The following is a 19947-nucleotide window of genomic DNA, read 5'->3' on the forward strand; positions in this document are numbered from 1 at the left end:
GAAAATGAGACAAGATAGCAAAACACTATTGTATAGAGATTGCCCAATGAGCAAACTAGAAGCCGACATCATGCTGTTAGAGTTCAAATCGACAAACGAATTAAGCGATAAAGGTTTCGATCAGTTGTTAGGTATAATAAGAAAAATGCTCCTAGAAAAAAATGAGTTGCCAGAAAAGACATACTTAGCCAAGGAAATGATCTACCCCATCGGCCTCGAGGTTGAAAAAATCAACGCGTGTTCCAATGATTGCATATTGTATTGTGGAGAAAAATACAAAGACTTGAACAAGTGCCCCAAGTGTGAAGCTCTACGGTATAAGGAAGGGCCGTCAGATGAGGGTACCAAGACCAGAGGAGGTTCCATAAAGGTCGTTTGGTATTTTCCTATAGCTCTCCGGGTGTATAGGCTGTTTGCATGTGCAAAGTCAGCCAAGTTGTTGTGCTGGCATGGCGAAGAGCATAAGAAAGATACAATGATGAGGCACCCCGCCGATAGGCATGACTAGAGGACTGTCAATACTATGTTCTATAAGGACATCGGTGGAGAGATAAGGCACCTTTGATTTGCTTTGAGCACAGATGGGATGAATCCTTTTGACTAGGTTAGAAGCAATCATAGCACCTGGCCAGTGACGCTCTGTATATACAACCTTCCACCTTAGGTCTATATGAAGCGGTTACATCCAGATGCCACTACCGATCCAAAGGCTAAGACAACCTGGGAATGACATCGATGTGTTTCTAGAACCAGTGATCGATGAACTAGTGGAGATGTTTGAAAAGGGTGTGCCGAATGTTTGGGACGAGTACAAATAGGAACATGTCACAATCAAGGGAGTACTTATCGCTACAATCACTGACCTGCCAGGTCGAGGTTCGTTGTCCGAAGAGAAGACAAAAGGTTATACTAGATGTGTCGAGTGCTTGGACGACACCGATGCGGTAATCTACCAAATAACTCAAAGATAGTTCATATGGGACACCGTAGGTTCCTACCTAAGGATCACCCTTACCACAGGAACAGAAAGATTTCAACGGTACTATTGAGAAATGCTTAGCTCCAAAATATCGAGACGGGTCTGCGATACTTTGAGAACTCAATAAACTAGAGGTTGTCCTTGGGAAGGGGGACAATGCAATAACAGCGCCTGATGGGAGCATTTGGAAGAAAAAAATCGGTTTTTCTAGAAACTACCTTACTGGACATTTTTTGAGTGTACGCCACTGTCTTGATCCCAGTATATCACTAAAAACATGTGTGCTAACACCTCTTAAACCTTGATGGACACTGGGGAGACCATCAAAGGATTCACTAGCCACACACACTAGAATGCAACACTGGGGAATTAGAAAGGCGTTGCATCTCGTGGAGCTAGAGAATGGCCAGTTCGAACTTCTGGTTGTTCATGGGACATTGAAGAAGGAAGAAAAGCGTGCACTTATTTTCTTCTTTCAATGAACTCAAAGTCCCGACAGGCTACTGTGCGAACCCCGAATAGGCTAGTGAACATGAGAGAACTCAAGTTCAACTATGACCCTATGAAGACCCCATGACTATCATGTCATTATGACTCAGCTACTCCCTATTGGTCTTGCGTGGTATCCTCCCCCTAAAGGTCTGTGCCCCAATATAAGCTTTACTCATTCTTCACTGCGATCTAAAAAAAGGTCATTGATTGTGTCCCACGCTAGCGCAGCTTGCAGCGGGACATAGCCAAAACTCTCATTAGGCTTGAGATGCATTTCCCACCGACTTACTTTGATATCCTATGCGTCTGCTCATTACATCTTGTTGACTAAATTAGAGCCCTTGGCCTAATGCTACCTGCCATTTTAAGGATGTTTCCTTTTGAAAGATTTGATGAAAGTTTTCAGAGCTATGTTAGGAACACGATTCGGTCTAGAAGGGGGCATGGTTGAAGGATGGTCAATGGAGGAGGACATTGAGTTCTGCACATATTATCTAGACATCAAAAGGGTCGGAGTTCTAGAATCTCATCACGAGGGAAGACTACGTGGCAAAGGACGATCGGGGTAGAAATCTATTACAGCAGACGACCCTATTTCTTTTAGACAGGTACAGTTCGCTGTTCTTTAGCAAGCCGAGGGTGTGATGCCATACATTGACGAGCATAGGCAATCGCTGCAAAACTCTATATCTGAGCAGGTCATAGGCTTGGCTAGATAAAAACATAAGGAGGAATTTATCAACTGGTTGCGACATCGCTTGCTTGGAATAAAGTTGGGTAATCAACTGGATGCCTTAGCCAAGGGACCTTCGAGTACATATCTTAAGTACCAAGGGTATGAGATCCATGGATTCATATTTTACACAAAAAAGCAAGATGGAAAGAGCACATACCAAAATTATAGTGTTCGTTTTGATGCTCATGACGAAAAGGTGACATACTATGGTTTAATAGAGGAGATATAGGAGCTAGCCAATGGTCCATTGAAGGTAGCTCTTTTTCGCTGCCAGTGGGTTCAGCTCGAGGAAATCAACACTGACAGCGAAGGGTTCACTACCGTTGATCTCACTAAGACCGCATATAGAGACGACCCCTTCATCCTTGCAAGAGATGTTATGCAAGTCTTCTATGCAGGGGACAACAAGACAAAAGGAAGAAGTAGTCCTAGAAGGAAAAAGGAAGATTGTTGGTGTCGATGAAGTGATGGACGAAGAAGACTACAGGGGCTATCGGGAAATGCCTCCATTTGGGGTGAACATACCCCTACCTATCCTTCAAGAGGATGATGAACCTGCTTACGTATGGCTCACAATGAGGCCCTCATTGTTGATGCACGTAAAGATAGTTAGATTATTGTTAACTATATAATCATTATGCACATAACCGTAAAGGATGTTTGATCTTGATGAAACTCTCATCTCCTCTCTCCTCCTTGTTAATACTCTGCCAACTCAGCAAATATGCCGACGTATCATAGCAATTAATGAGAATGAAAGTTGTTTTAAAACTACCATTGAGACTGACCTTATTACTATTCAAACACTCGATTAGACATCGGACGTAACATTTCTAAACTTTACTCTCTGAATTTAAACACCAGCTAAATATAAAAATAAATATATATGTCTAGACTTCTGATAGAAGGACATTAGGGTGGCCATTCTCTTTCGAGCTACTACTAGTAGTGAGGGATCCATAGCTCCTCGGCGCCACTGGTCCCCCAACTAGTTTGTAGTCCCTGCTCACAATACTCGAAGGAGACCAGCCCACAGTCGGCATTGAGCAAAGGTGTAGTAGCTCCATTCCTCCTCCTACCTTCATTGATCATTGATGTATGTGCTCCTAGAGATGTGAATGGGAATGCTTGTGGCTTGTGTGTTGACTGTTGAGTGATCCATTTACTTGATGCGTGTATTGTTCCAGTCTCTAGATCAAGCCGAGATGAAGAGGAACACTAAGAAGGCCATGGAGAAAGAAGGTGCATAGAGAAAATACATTTAATAATTTATAAAATCAAAACAAAAAATTTGGGCCACCTAGGACTTGAACACGGGTCTCGGGGGCTAAGTTACGGAGTCTTAACCATTGAGACAGTCGGAGGAATTTGAAAGGAAGGGAAAAGTTATACTACTTAACCCCTAACTGGTACACCCCCATCACTGTCGGTTTGAGGAATGGGCCGACAGTGATGGTTCCTCATCGTTGTTGGATTATTATTAGAATCGACAGCAATGAATAATTTCCCAAAGTAATTTATAAAATTGAAACAAAAAATTTGGGCCACTTGGGACTCGAACACGTGTCTCAGGGGCTAAGTTGCGGATTCTTAACCGTTGAGGCAGTCAGAGGAATTCAAAAGAAATGGAAAAGTTATACTACTTAACCCCTAACTAGTACACTCCTATCACTGCCAGTTTGAGGAATGGCCCAGTAGTGATGGTTCCTCATCACTATCGGTTTATTATTAGAACCGTTAGTGACGAACAATTTCCCAAAGTAATTTATGAAATTGAAACAAAAAATTTGGGCCGCCTAGGACTCAAACATAGGTCTCGGGGGCTAAGTTGCAGAGTCTTAACCATTGAGGCAGTCGGGGGAATTCAAAAGGAAGGGAAAAGTTATACTACTTAACCCCTAACTAGCTGCGATGGCGGCAGGGCCCTTCACTGCCGGTTTTGGTAACATGCTCCTCACATGCCAATAGTTAAGACAATGATGTGTAGATGCTCCTCACATGCCAACAGTGCTCCTACTGACCACAACAGTTGGAACACTGCTCCCACCTACCCCGACAACTTTAGTTAGAAATAAAAATGTACCACGACTGCAAGCCCCTATAAAATGGCCCTCGGCCAGGAGCTAGCCTCTCCAAACATGTTGGTTTCAGCTAGGCCTTATCAGCCATGATATAATATTTTCCTCTCACAACAAACCATAGATATCGTTATGCGTCGTAGTCCACCAAAATAGTGCACACAAGAGGGTACTAGAAGAATGGTACTAAAGATAGAGCAACGCCAAAGATTGGAGATGTCACGAGGTTTCATAGAGCCATCCGCTATGGTGCGCATCTAGAAAAAGGCCATGTACAGACAAGGCAGATTCATCAATGCCACCTTGTCATCTCCAACCGGTATAGCTCGTAGACCACCTCGGTGCTGCTGTTTGACCCTAGTTGATGTTAGAAGAATGCAACTGAGGTGGTCACATTATAATGTATTGATACACATTGATTGTAACATTAACCTGTACGCAAATAGGTCTTTGTTATCATATATGGAATTTTAGTGTAAGGTCTTTGCTATCGTATATGTAATTTATTTCTAATATTTTTGTTATTTTTATGTATTTCATTACTATCTAAATAAATATACCATTGTTTTTAAAACTTTTCCACTATACTATCTAAATAATATATCCTTTACATATATGCACCTTCACTATCGGTTCTACTTACAAACCGGCAGTGATATTAACTTTCACTGTCAGTTCTATTTAAAAACCGACAGTGATATTAACTTTCACTGTCGGTTCTACTTAAAAACTGACAGTAATGTCCATGCCCCCCTATATAAAAACAAACCGTTGACCATATACATCGATCCCACCCACCCACGAACTCTCACAGTCTCATTTATCATGTTTACTCTCACTTCTCAAGAAATCCACTTTCTCTCTCTACGTGATTTGGTCATGGCTCCTGCATTTTCAATGGTATTGATATATTGTCTTCTTCAATATTCTATCTATATTCATTTCATCTATATTTATATTCATGTTTCTTTGCATTCTACATTTATATATATTCTTATCACTTGCATTCGATCTATATTTAATTATGTTGCCACATTTTACTTGGAAGAATTTTTTGTGCATATATTTTATGTTCATATTTTTTGGCATTTTATCGATTAGGTGGTATGAACAACAGACCTCCCCCACCACAAGAACCAGGTTTTCACCCTGACGATGAGCCATTCGCTCCTAATGTGGTTATTCTATGGTTCCCTGCTCCAGCTATTGTATGAAATATTTTTCAACATCTTTTATTTTTGTATGCTAACAAATAAGTGTAATTAGTTTAATATCATTGTTGCATACATATATGTCGCAAACTATATCCCCCAATGGATTGGCTGCAAACAACACTTAGCTGGTTCTTTATCTCGGACATCGTCGAGAACACGTCATCTAATGCAAGTGGTCGGCTATGGACGTGTGAACTTAGTTTTTTCCATCCCTTTGAGGGGTACAAATCATCGGAACCATATCCACGAGATCAGAAAACAGAGCCCAAACGTGATAAGCGCCCAATTCAATGCCGTGCGCATCTGTTTAGAGGCACTTCGACGTGTTTGTTATGATGTGCCTGATTTCTCGTACTTCAAGGCACTTGCTTTAAATGCTGCTGATATCCCCATCCCGCAAGTAAGCGAATGGTTTGCGAGCTACAACCGTGCGGAAGTGGTAAAATGGTCACTTATACCTAAGTTGTGGTTATTTGTTGTTCATTATTGGAATAACATTCTATAATTTTATTTCTTTTTCTCTGCATGCAGATTGCGCTCTAGGACCTTACCTATGTTGCATGTGGCTTGTGGGCCGTTCTAGACCAAGCTACGGAGCAACTCAGGTACGATTAGGACTTCTACAATGGTAACCTCGCCCAGCTCACTGTAGAAGGACGTCAGTACTGCATAAGGATTACTAACAGGGGCAGTGATCATTCAGTAGGTTACATCTATGGCCAACCATTCTTTTGGTATTGTGAGGCACGAGACAGTGCACTCATACAGGCATTGGACTATCAATACAAGCGGATACATAATCTGTGACATCAATTACCATGTATGACTACAAAGGCATGTTAGTGTGTATGGCCCGATTGAACACGGCAGTGCTTCTGATAGTAATTAATGTTTATTAGGTTGTTTTCAATGTCATAGTTTAATTGGGTTATAATTTTAATTTATGCGGCTTTGTGTGTTTAATTATCGTCATGTATTTAATTCGTATAATATTTGTTGAGCAGCTAGAAATATACATTCAGGTGTCGTATTCATCTCAAACTTTTTCTTAGGCTTGCACATGCCACGTGTGAAGGAAACACCTAGTTTGGGATTTTTCAGAGATGGTTTGCTATGTTCTGAGGTTTAATTGAATTTTCGTGCGACGACACCGTTTAATTATAGGTTGAACTGAGTTTACCTACAAAATGATCTAGAATAGTGCCAAACTTTTACATATGCTCTAATGTGCCCCAGGGATAAGAATTTTATGGAGGTTGATGAAAAAATCTATTAGGTCCAAGATGAAATTCACCATCTTTTATCTCATTCGGCACAGAGAAAAATATAATAAATAAAAAAATGACCAGAAAACCCTCAGATCCTGTGTGGGGTCTTAATTTGGGTGTATATGCTTGCTAAAAAAATTTCAAGCCATTTTGACATAGGTGGAGTATACATGCTTCATAGAAGTACATGTGCCTTTTCATCGAACCATGACTATACACATTAGTTATCAACGTTTCTGTGGTTCATAGGCATTCTAGTGTCGTATTGGTCTTAAAATTATTCTTAGGCTTGCACGTGCCATGTGTGAAGGAAACACCAAGTTTAGGATTTTCTGGAGATGGTTTGCTACTTTCTGAGGTTTAATTGAATTTTCGCACGACAACACCGTTTAATTATAGGTTGAACTGAGTCTACCCACGAAAAGATCTAGAATGGTGCTAAACTTTTACACAGGCTCTAATATGCCCTAGGGATAAGAATTTTATAGAAGTGGATGAAAAAATCTATTAGGTCCAAAATAAAATTCATCCTCTTTTGTCTCATTCGACACAGAGAAAAATATAATAAATAAAAAACTGATCAGAAAAACCTCAGACCCTGTGTGGGGTCTTAATTTGGGTGTACATGCTTACCAAAAAAATTCAAGCCATTTCGACATAGGCGGAATATACATGCTTCACAGAGGTACATGCGCCCTTTCATCAAACCATGACTATACACATAGGTTGTAAGGTTTCTGTGGTTCATACACATTCCGGTGTCATATTGGTTTTAAACTTTTTTTTAGACTTGCGCGTGCCACATGTGAAGGAAACACCTAGTTTGGGATTTTTTGGAGATAGTTTGCTACTTTCTGAGGTTTAATTGAATTTCCGCGCGACGACGTCAATTAATTATAGGTTGAATTGAGTCTACCCACGAAAAGATCTAGAATAGTGTCAAACTTTTACATAGGCTCTAATGTGTCCTAGGGATAAGAATTTTGTGGAGGCGGATGAAAAAAATCTATTGAATCCAAGATGAAATTCACCCTCTTTTGTCTCATTCAGTACACAAAAAAATATAATAAATAAAAAAACTAATCAGAAAAACCTAAGATCCTATGTGGGGTCTTAATTTGGGTGTACAAGCTTACCAAAAAAATTTCAAGCCATTTCAACATAGGAATACATATGCTTCTATTTATTCAGTATATAAAAGAAATTTTTTAATATATATAAACATCACTATCGGTTTCAAAAAACTGGCATTGATGAGAAGAAACCGACAAAGATGTTGGTTGTCACTATCGGTTTATTTTGAAAACCGACAGTGATATATAAAAAATTTAAAAAAATTGTGCTAGCCCTCGGGTTCGAGCTCGGGTCTCAGGCTGTACAGTTTAGAGACTTAACCACTGCGCTAGTATAGGATGTGTGCCAAGTGTTATTTATTTTTTATTTTTGACCTTTAGGCTGCTTAATAAATTATAAAATTAAACCAAAAAAATTGGGCCACCTAGGATTCGAACACAGGTCTTGGGGGCTAAGTTGCGGGGTCTTAACCGTTGAGCCAGTGAGAGGTATTCGAAAGAAATGGAAAAGATAACTTACTTATGCTATAACCGCTATACCGCAATCACTACCGGTTTAAAGAATGGCCCAACAATGATATTTCTTCATCACTGTCGGTTTAAACTTACAACCGGCAGTGATGAGTCATTTCCCAAAGTCATTTAATAATTTATAAAATTGAACAAAAAATTTAGGTCGCCTAGGACTCGAACACGGGTCTCAGGGGCTAAGTTGAGGGGTCTTAACCATTGAGCCAGTCGGAGGAATTCGAAAGAAAATAAAAAGTTATCCTACTTAACACCTAACTGCTACACCACATCACTGCCGGTTTGGGGAATGACCCGGCAGTGATGTACCCCCACCACTGTTGGTTTATAATTAGAACCGGCAGTGATGAGCTACTGGTATAAAAGAGGCACGGGTTGAAATTATCCAAATTCATTTCAACCCCGCGCCAACCCCTCCCCCCGTGCCGCTGGAGCACCACCCCCCGTCGACGGGCACCACCGTTCCCCGCGCACCCATCCACCACCCCCGCGCCATCGTTCCCAGCCCCGCGCTCCTCTTCTTCGACGTCGACGCCCGTGCACCACCCCACGCTGTCCATCACCCCAAACCAGAGCACCACACCGTCCGTGCCCTCGTTCCTCGTCCACGACGCCGGTCGTGCCTCTCCTCCTCCACGCCTGCACTCCCACCATCGAGGCCTTTAGGAGCGCGCGGACAGCTACTTTCCCACCCCCACGGTGAGTGTATGGCTCATTGCTCGCTATGTGTTTGATGAAATGCCCCACGATGTTGCTGCTTACTTGAATCAGTAGAGGTGTTGCTGTGAATCAGTAGAGGTGTTGCTCTAGAATTCAGTATATACACAATGTTGTTCCAGCTTTGTTTCAGTGAGACCATAATGGTTAGATTTGTATTCAAAGGCATTTTTGCTGTAATCAATCACTCGAATGTGAGCGTCTGTGGTCTGCTCCTTGTAAGCCATAGGATGCCCAGATCTACCTTGTAATTCTATTTAAGTAGTTTTAGGTCCATCTTAAGTAGTTTGCAGTTAAGTGCGGAGGGTGGTTGAAGACTAATGATTCAGCTCTGCAAATGTCCAGTTGGCTACATTGCATGTTAGCAGCTTTGAATTATTTGGCTAGCTCATTCAATTGATCCTTGCCTGCATTGTTAGGTTTGTACAATTGGCATTAGTTTGGGGGTGGGTTGTGGTTGATCCACCCACGATGAGACTGTGGGAGTTGCTAGCTAATTTAAACTAGAGGACAGTTACTACCGATTTCTCTTTTTATAAAAGATGAAACTATGTTGTTTCCCTAAAAGCTATAGTTTCCAGTTCTCACCTATAATATTATTGGTTCAATAAGATTGGTTCCAAAATAAAATAAAATCCAGTAATACATATTTTGGGGAACATTTGTGTAACACATTTTTACCAATTCACTTCTAAGAAGAAAAAAAGTTGACTTATGTCTACATTAAGTGACAGTATGTTATTATGTTTCTTGGCTATTCGTGTATTGCAGGTTATGGACAAGGGTTTGCCTCCCTATTGTTAGAAATCTAAATAAGTAAATTTTGAAAGGAGGTTGTGTGATGTGTTTGTCAACACAACAATTCAGACCTAAACAGGGATGCAAGTGAGGTTATAATTATTCAAATATGTTTCAATTTATCTCAAGGATTTGTTCATGTTGAACACACATTAAATTATCTCATGCTTGCTGAGGATCTGGTCTAATAGAAGAACCTATGCTTTAGCAACCAACCTAATGTAAAGTTTGTGAATACTAAGACAAAATCAATGGTTCTAATTTGTAAACAAGGTACAAGAGTAGTGTAGATTTGAATTAAGTGTCACTAGTAGAGATTTGTTCCTTATTACTTTGAGGTGCTTTTACTTTAAGATCTAGAACTCCCTTTTTGATGTACGGAAACAATTTCCATATCTAGAACTTCCTTGTACCATTCCCTATATTCACATAGTTACTATTGGATGTGATGTGTGCATTGGTTGCTCTATAAAACTGCATCAGTTCACCAGTTTATGCTTGGAGCTTTCTATTTTATTTTGATGTTCCTAGTCTTTAATACGTTCTATTATAGTGGTTTGCAAAGTGAGTATTTTATGTGCATTATGTGATTTAGTAAAATAGACTTTGCAGCCCTACAAAATTTTCATTTGAAATATAACCTGGATTGCTTGGAGGATGAGTAACATGCTTTTATTTGCATTCCTAACAACCTACTTCAATGTTTTGTTTGTTACAGGCTAGAGTGTCCATGCCTATCCAAAGTAAAATATGCTTGCTTACTTGAGAAATTCACATGAATACCCCTGTTGCTAACTATTAACCAATGACATATGATGCTGCATGCTAGCAAGTATGATTACTAAACCACATTGATCTCCGAATAATAAACAGTCCCATTATTGAGGTAATTTTTTATCATGCCCAGGATAAAGAACATTAAATAGATTTAGTTTGGTCATATAACTTGAATAATAACTCATGTTTAGTGAGTTATCATTACCACTTATCACATGCCTAATTTACTTAAATGTATAGGCAACCATGGCATGGTATGTAGTGCATGTTGGTCATATGCCTGGGATTTATCGAACCTGGGAAGATTGCTATGCTTAAGTCAATCGCTACTCTGGTAATTTGCACAAAAAGTACAACATAGAAGCTGAAGCTTTGAGGGCCTACTATAGTCATCCGGCCTACCTTGCAAACCATGGGCAACCGGCCTACTATGGTCCAATGAATGTAAACCATGGCCATCCATTGGCACTGGGATTGAAGAGAAGACACCCGTTGGAGATGTGAAGATTAGAAGAATTGCTCCTTAGTCTTGGAAAGATGTCATGCTTTTATTTATAGTTATGGTCATTGCTTTTCTTATTTGAAAGTTGATATAGGCTTAGTTTCGTAGAACAGTAGGTGAACTTTGTTGTATGTGGTTAATCAAACAATGAATTAGTTTTAGCTACGGACAACTGCTATTATTTGACTTTGTTGTATGTGGACTTATTATTAGACTTTGCATTAAACATATTATATATATATATATATATTATGAACATATGCTATTAGTAGTTGTCCATAGCCAAAACTAACCACAATCGTATCACAGCCATGACTCATCGTCGCCTGTTACCCCATCGCTGAAGAACAGGTCGGCAACAAGAAGTGGCTGATATTGTTGGGACAGGAGAGCCATATGATCTGACAAATGCTGATGGTATCAATCAGAACGGTGAGAACGAGCAGCCATGGAGCTCGTCCGGCCTGCTCGATCTAGGTCAAAATGACCAAGATGGCTAGGTAACTTTGGTATCATGTGACTATGTAGCCACACACGCTAATCAATTGAGAGGGTCATAGCTTACTTGGTGTCTCTGGCAGGAGCCTTCGTCGGCCGAGGAGCCAGAGGGTTTAGGTAGCAGGAAGGTCAGATCCAAGCAAGGCATGTCAAAGATTCCTATTGGTAGGAATACACACTGACACATAACTGAGTTCGATGAATTCAGGGATCCACTCTCACCGCCTATAGCTTTGACCAAATACAAGACTATCCTTGGGTTACTTGTTAGGGACTTCATCCCGATTAGGTACAGAAAGTGGATTGGAAAAGATGATGACCCATAGAGGGTTCCTGAAAGTGAGAAGGATTACATATGAGATATCAAGATCTTAGAGTATTTCACTTTCCTAATGGAGTATGACAAGGAGTTAGTCAAGAAAAAAAGCAAAAGAAATCATGGGGACATGCTTCAAGGATTTCAAGGGGACATTGTACAAGAATTTTGTCCTCCAAAATAAAGAGCCAGATTTCGATGGTGGACAGTTTAGCAAGTAGAAGGACTTTTGGTAGGATTTCAAGGAATACAGATTATCTGATGAGTACTTAGAACTAAGTAGGAAGAATAAGGAGAACTCATAGAAAGTGACGAATCCTCATCATCTCGGCTCTCGTGGCTACGCCAAAAAGATGACAGAATTTGAAGCAAAACTTGAAAAGATGGATCGCCTTGCTAAGGAAGGCGTTCAGGTTGAGACCGCCGATTGGGAGCCAAGATCGGTAATATACTGTATGGGGCGGAATGTATACCACGCAGAGGACAGGAGCTTTAGCTCCACAAATCAACCCATGAGCGAACTCATCTAGAGGATCTCCCAGGTAACTGAGAAGGTGAGGCAAGGGACTCGCACTTCTAATAGGGAGAAAGACATGCTCACCCAAGCACTCGAAACCAAGGAGCACCCTGGTCGCACTAGAGGAACCGGTGTTGTTCCTTGGAAACTAGCATTCCCACAAGAATCTAACACTTACCGGAGCCGCTCGAGGGGTAGAGCGGATCAGGAGGTAGAGTATTTGAGGCAACTAAAAGAGATGGAAGAAAGAATAGATGCATGGATTGAGGCGACTATTGAAGCACGAGTCCAGTAAATTTTGTTGTCCAAGGGTTAGGAGTACCATAAAACCCTACTATTACTGCCTTTAGCCCATAGTTTAGGGGTCGTAGCAGCTATGGATCAACCCCGCTCGATGAAGAAGATGCGAATGTGCCTCATCCAGTGGATGGCATCACCGAACCCATCAATGTCAAGTTGTACATCTATCAGGAATAGACAAAGGACAAGGTGACGCGTGGCTAGGCCTGGCCTATGGGAGACGGGACCATTAATGACCGCCCAAATCCATAGGAGTACGCTCGCATCACCATTGATAGAATACTTGATAAGAAGTATAACAAGATACACATTGAGTACCCCGTAGCGGAAGACAGGCGGAAACCTGGTCATAACAAGGGCTCTCAAGTGACCTGGCGCAAGCGCTTCATTAAGCTTGACCACCAATTGTCCTCTGATGATGAGGACGACTGCGAGTCTTCGCCCACCCTTGATGATCACTCACCATCTCCCAACAGAGATCACTCCCCTCCTCATCCCTTGCCATCACCTTTGAGAAGACAGAGGTCTCATTCTATTCCTTCTCGTCTGACTCCATCTTCATCAGCCCTGAGAAAAGAGATGACTCCTCCTCGTCCTCCATCTTTATCAGCCCTAGGAAAATAGAATTCTCGTCGTCATCCTCCTCCTCCTCCACCTCAGCCCAAAACAAGATCAAAGGCATCCACGTAGTCAAAGAAAAGGACCTTGGATTCGGTCGCTAATGCTCCCAAAGTGGACCAACAAAAAAGAAAAAGGTCGTTCAGTGGCAACGTTACAAACTTGATGGAAGGAAAATTTACAGCACATATCTCGAAGGAAGATTGTATTAGTTTCTTCAATCTCTGTGCCTCACTGCCTTCGTTTTTGTTGAAGTCCGAATTTGAAAGGCAAACACAGAATCAGTACACTACAACAAGAGCCGATGAAATACACAATGAAGATTTAAGGAAGATACAGAAGTACGTCGAAGACAACCCTGAATTAACCATGGAAGAGGTCGCGAATATCTATTATGATGTACAAGGGACGGGAATACCGGCAATGAATATGAAAGGGGCAATCTTTTGGTTCCCGGTCACGAGTATAAAAATTTGACAACATATATGCGCCAGTTGCATGAATATTACATGGCTCAAGCAACAGAGACGGAGGACTTTGATTTTGAGGTTATTATCCATTCGCCACATGTTTTTTATTATCCTGAAGAAGAGAAGTTCGATGTTGAGTGGGGGTGCTTATTCCAGCTATACCAGAAACGCTCTCTCGATACATAAATGTTGACATTGTGGACTATGTAAGTACCCTACACGACACACACGATATTACAATTAACTACTCCCTCAGGACACAAATTGTTAACTTTTGAGCACTTTCCATGATTTTATGTAGGTGTATAGCAAAATTTTGCATTCTAAAAAGCAAATGGGATAACATAGACATCTTGGACCCCTTGCGAGTCAATGAGAAGATATGTCTAGGCCTCCATGGATATGACGTGGAAGACCTAAAACAGAGATTGATTGCTGTTTTCGATGAATTTAAGATAAAGAATAAAACCCACATACTTCTACCCTACAACTGCGAGCATGTGTTCTCGGCTTTTAATTTTATGCTTCTTTTTTGTTAAGATTATTCGATAATTAGGATTCGGTGATTGCAACAACCATTTCGTCTTCATTTGTGTTAATCTCGCCAAAAATCTGATCGAGGTGTGGGACTCGAAGAAAAAATTATTTCATCATCTTGATGCACTGGTGGCAGTGCTTAATTAGTAAGCGATCCTAATAACATATTATTTTCTAATCACACATACCGCTTTCTAATGTTTCTCCTTTTTAATGTTGCTCAGTGTCCGAAGAAGACATATCGGTAGAACGCAGGTCCCATTCAAGGTTATCGAAATGGAGGGGAAGTACCTAAAACAGCCAACGGGAAACAATGAATGCAGGTTTTATGTAATGTGGGCAATGCTTCACAACATCGGCGGGAAATCGGAAGAAGCCGATAAGTTGGTGTGTATAATCCCCATTTTATTTATGTCTGTTAATCATTCAACAAAATGATTTACCGATTCCTCTTTGGATATTATTTTTTTTGAACGATAGCGCAAGAAATATAACCATGAAAGGCTGTTAGACATGAAGATCGTCGTGCTGCAATCGGAGCTGGCAAAATTCATCTTAGCCGAGGTATTGAAAAAAGATGGAGTATTTTCCATTATATAATCCGTGAAGTTCAAGGACCAGTATGGCCCAGAGCGACTCGCCAGATTATTGTAAGAAGTCCGAGAAGCATTGCACCCTCTTTTTAATTTTGAGGGATCAAGATCTTGATGAGAACATTTGAATCATAACCGTAACATTTGTAATGTTTAATATTGATAGATCTATCGTCTACGTAGCTTATATAAAGTGAAACCCGATTCCACAAAAAAATATAAATTAAAATAAATTATAAAACAATAAAATACGAACGTGACATCACTGTCGGTTAGCAGAAAACCAGCAGTGTTGACCGGCAGTGATGGCACTGCCGGCTGAAGCCATAAACCGACAGCGTTGGCTTAGCCATCACTACCGGTTCTTGTCACAAACCGGTACTGATTCTTACGACAACACTGCCGGTTGAAACACAAACTGACAGTGTTGGTGGAACTGAACTCTATCGGGTGGTCTATGAACCGACAGTGTTGGTGAAACTGAACTCTGCCGGTTGTGTAAAGGACCGGCAGTGAAGTTGAAGAACACTGCCGGTTTGTAGGAACCGACAGTGATAGCTTACCCTCATCACTGTCGGTATGGTTGTGCCGGTTCAAAATCCGACAGTGATAGGGTATTTTAAACCGACAGTGAAGTGCTATTCTGACGTAGTGTAGACCACCAAAAGAATTTTGAAGCAATTATCAAATATTGATCTCATATGCACCCCTTGTCCCGACACCATGCACCCACCAAGCCTCTAGCTTGTGCCTGGCTGCCTGCAGCGGCAAGCAGGTTCGATAGACTCGGGAGACAGGGCAATGAGCTATAGTTCATAGAGCAGCCCAGCGTTTATCCATATTTCTTTCGAGCAAAAGTAAAAAAGTAAATCATCAAGATAAAGTTTTATTGCATAATTGTTGGTTGTTGTTTGCTCAGATCTGAGGTCAGGGTTTTATGCACAAATGTAAAACTGGAACTAGTCGTGAGCATCTTTTGTTTATAGTTTTGTGAGCATCTCCAAGTGTCCTTTTTAAATCGACTCTCTAAATCATCATTGGAATAACAATCATTCTCTATATCTTTTTATTTTTCAACATCATTTTTATATCTTGTGCGCACTCTAGAGAACTAATTCTGCTCTCTAGTTTTGGCTAGCCAGAAATCCGAAATAGAGAATTGTAATATTTATGGATCTAATTAAAGAAGTTGTTGGAGTTTTTTTTTACCAAAATCTCTATTCCTATCGCAAAGAAGGATATAGAGAGATTCTTAGAGTTACTTTTACTTCAGTACACTATACACGGTAGCAAAATTAATATTTATAAGTAGGTTTGTCCATTCAATAAATGCTTTTAGTTCCACTACATTCCCATGGTACATTGCTACCACATATATTCAACAAATGTCATTAATTGGTCACATTATTATCTAGAAAATATGTAACTCATTCACGTTCCAAATTATAGATATGTTCACTTTAGGTTTGTCTCAAGTCAATTTGTCTAACTTTGACAAAGTCTTTAGAAATGTATATTAACGTATAGAATTTCAATGTGCTATCAGAACATATTTGATGGGGAATTTAATGAAATTAATTTGATGGAAATTTAATGAAATTAATTTGATCTTGTAGATTTTAGAGTATTTTTCTATAGACTTAGTCAAAATTAAAGAAATTTGGCTTCAAATACTATAATTCAGTACTTATGATGTACTAGTGGTAAAGTGCCGCATCCCCTTTGTTTTTGCTCTCTAGCATCGCCACTGGTGGCAGGAGAGGCTGCCAAACACCTGGAGCACGATGCCCGTCGCCACGGTCACTTCTTCTCTACCTGCACAAGCTTCGCATTTGTCGGTAGGCTGGACACTGAAACCGGGTAGGTAACCCACAAGCCGAATATTTGTTTCGGTGATCTAGATCATTTCTCTCCTGAACTGGGTGGTAATCTGATCTCTGGGGGGGGGGGGGGGGGGGGGGGGGGGGGGGGGGGGGGGTTCAGTCTGTACTGCGCTAAGTTCACAACTGAGACGCCGCCGAAGACCTACGACATGGAGTTGGACCTGATAAACTGGGGCACCTGCGCCTCCTGCCCCCACGAGAGCGTCATCGGGGTATAGCTCTATTCATCTCCCCTAAATATTCCGGAAAAAATCAATGAAATCCTGATGTTACCAAAAAAACTGTATGGATTTGCTGTACGCTAGTACTGAATAAACGCCGCTGGATGGCTGAATGATCATCTTTCGCGCAGAGCCCAATAAACCCAAACCTGCAAACCACCCAATCATCTGTTGCTACAATTGTCCTTTTACTAGGGAGTAAGGAAGCATGTTTCATTCTTCTTTGCTCTATGCTGGTGGAGCTTCTCCACTTAGGCTTTGTTTGGATATAGTTAGATTTGCATCAATTCACATGTGTTACGGTGGATTGGAGTGGAACTTGAACTAAATTCCACTCCAATCCATCCCAATACATGTGGATTGAGGTGAATCCAACAACATCCAAACAAGGCCTTAAGAAGTAGAATCAGACAAAGAGATCGAAAATGTCAATGCTTTAGTAATCCTTGTTGTTGGATGTTTTGGAAAGAAACAAATAACCAGAGTTTCAGAGGCATATGAACAAACATTGCAACTAGCGCTTTAGACTAGGAGCTGCAAGAAGCCATTTGTCAACACAAATACACAATCACAATCTCAGGCATGGTATTCTAGTTTTTTCGTTATGATGTTGCCATTGATACCTTAGTTTTCATACATGACTAACTATATGGCGGCTCTTCAAACCTCAAAGCAATGTTTGTTTCTTCTTTAAATCATTAATTCTGAACTCTTAACCACATTGCATCACAGTCTGCCTCAAGCAAGGTTTTTGCCCACTGTTTGAACACAGTGGACGGCATTGGCATTATTGCTATTGGAAATGTAGAGCAGCTTCAGAAGACAACTAGCTTGGTGAGGTATGTGATAATCTTATATAGAAGCACAGTTTGGTTATAGGGGTTTTGCCCACTGTTTGAACAATGAACACTGTGGATGGCTTTTGGGATGGATTTTTATCTCTACTTCAGTTAGAGCAATATACAGTTTAATTTGGACTAATCACGGTCCTAATATTCCAGTTTTGTTTATAGATGCTGTTTACTGTTCTCAGAAGTTGTTCTTTTTTGAATTTATACATGTAGGCCAAACTACATCGTGAATTTGAATTCAGTAGCTGTGGCTGGCTCTACACTACAACTGCCTACAGATACTTTCTATGGTGATGGCAAAGGCACCATGGTTGACATCGGAACCACATCTATATATCTCCCGGAGGTTATGTACAAGGCTGTGATGATTGAGGTATAAAAGTCTATCCATGCATCAATTTATGAGCTAAAAGGAAACATGGTGACCAGTTTTTGTTGACCATTGTAGATTTTTTATAAGCATCCAGACACCTTATTCTGGAGTGTCCGGGATATTCTTTATATGAAACATCATGGAAGGTATGCAGTGCTTGCAGTTGGTTGTTAGGTACACTAGCATGTTGTAGTTCTAAAATTTCTGATTGTTTCCAATCCTTCTGTAGAGTGGATGATGTCTTCCCTAAAATCACCTTTCATTTTGACGGAGGCCTTGCATTGGATATCTATCCACACGATTACCTTCTGAACAACGGGGTAACATCTCGATTGCCTAGCTTTTGTTAATACTGCGCCTTGATGCAATTTATTGTCAATTTTCACAGTTAAGATTGCATTTTTCCCTGGCAGAGTGATCGGTACTATGTCGTTCTGAGAAATGGAAGGTCACAGGCTCACAGCCCGAACATATGAGGAACTTGGTGATTCTTGGAGGTACGCAGTGTTTGTCATTACTACTACCCTTTTGTTTGTTCAATATTTTGATTCTAATTTTACTCGACCTTTCTCAGACATAGTTTTCTCAAACAAGCTTGTTGTGTATGACCTGGAAAATCAGGTTATTGGATGGACAGACCATGACTGTGAGATACTCGCTTAACCCATTTACAATTTCCAATTCCATTATAAATTCATGTTCAATTGAGTACCTGTTACAGTGAACTTTCCAAAGTATTGATTTCCACAACCTGACACAATTGAGTGTCACTTTTTACAGGTTCCTCCGGCAGTCCGGCGTTGACACCGAAGATGAGTGAGCTCTGAGCCAGTGGTGGTGTCTACATGTCATGAGTTTGTTTCAGTATTGCTAGATGCTATAGGTGATGTACATAAAACTACTTTGTTAGATTTCCAGAATGAAGATGAACTGATGGTGACGTAGTTATGAGTTGGAAAGCGTTAGTCGATTAGTCTATGTATAGCTTCTGCATTGCATCTGTTCGCGACTGGTCACTGCTGACAAGTAATATACTGTAGATGCCTGAAGAAGACGTTGAGACCATGCATAATTAAGCTGCCATAGGAGAGACCATTATTTGTTCGGATTCTTTTTCTTTTTTTCAGAGGGAAGACGGACTTATATTAAATCTTGGCACGCACATGAAAAAATCTGAAATAAAAAATTACATAATAATCTATCTAGATTCTTCCATCGTCTTCTTCCCTAATGGCTTCCCTCGAACGCCGAAGCCAAAGTGCAGTCCTTCTGCCGAATCCGACGATCAATCCCACAACATTAGACATGACGTAAGATCCAACGCTTCGGAACTAGTACAAAACACATCTAAATCACTGAAAGAATATCGACAGTTCCATCGTTGGGTATGACATAGGATGCAGATTCACCACCTCGGTACCTTGAATTCCTCTCCGCGACCATCGACGATAAGATCGATGACCTAGAGTCGCTTTCCTCGTAGGGGGCTCCCAGATGCACCACTCTCCTTGCAGATAAATGCCATAAATTGGTCGTCTGCCAATGAAATCGACGCCCGCAACAGCGATCTTGTCGTGGCAATCACTGAAGTCATTGCAGAAAATATGA

At 40.7% G+C, this 19947-nt stretch overlaps 1 protein-coding gene and 1 long non-coding RNA gene across 2 annotated transcripts; both read left to right on the forward strand.

The window, feature by feature from the left end:
- Nucleotides 1-17043: 17043 nt before the first annotated feature.
- LOC136531421 (aspartic proteinase 36-like) lies at nucleotides 17044-18757 on the forward strand. The gene is made up of 6 exons (XM_066524082.1): nucleotides 17044-17106; nucleotides 17848-17954; nucleotides 18180-18339; nucleotides 18415-18485; nucleotides 18569-18659; nucleotides 18728-18757. The coding sequence occupies exons 1-6, from the start codon at nucleotides 17044-17046 to the stop codon at nucleotides 18755-18757; spliced, it is 522 nt and encodes a 173-aa protein (XP_066380179.1).
- Nucleotides 18758-18801: 44 nt separating this feature from the next.
- LOC136531423 (uncharacterized) lies at nucleotides 18802-19424 on the forward strand. The gene is made up of 3 exons (XR_010778025.1): nucleotides 18802-18836; nucleotides 18914-18985; nucleotides 19120-19424. It is a non-coding gene; the product is annotated as an uncharacterized lncRNA (long non-coding RNA).
- The last annotated feature ends 523 nt before the right edge of the window (nucleotides 19425-19947 follow it).

Source organism: Miscanthus floridulus, unplaced genomic scaffold (genome assembly GCF_019320115.1).
Source record: "Miscanthus floridulus cultivar M001 unplaced genomic scaffold, ASM1932011v1 fs_344_1, whole genome shotgun sequence".
Taxonomy (NCBI): domain Eukaryota; kingdom Viridiplantae; phylum Streptophyta; class Magnoliopsida; order Poales; family Poaceae; genus Miscanthus; species Miscanthus floridulus.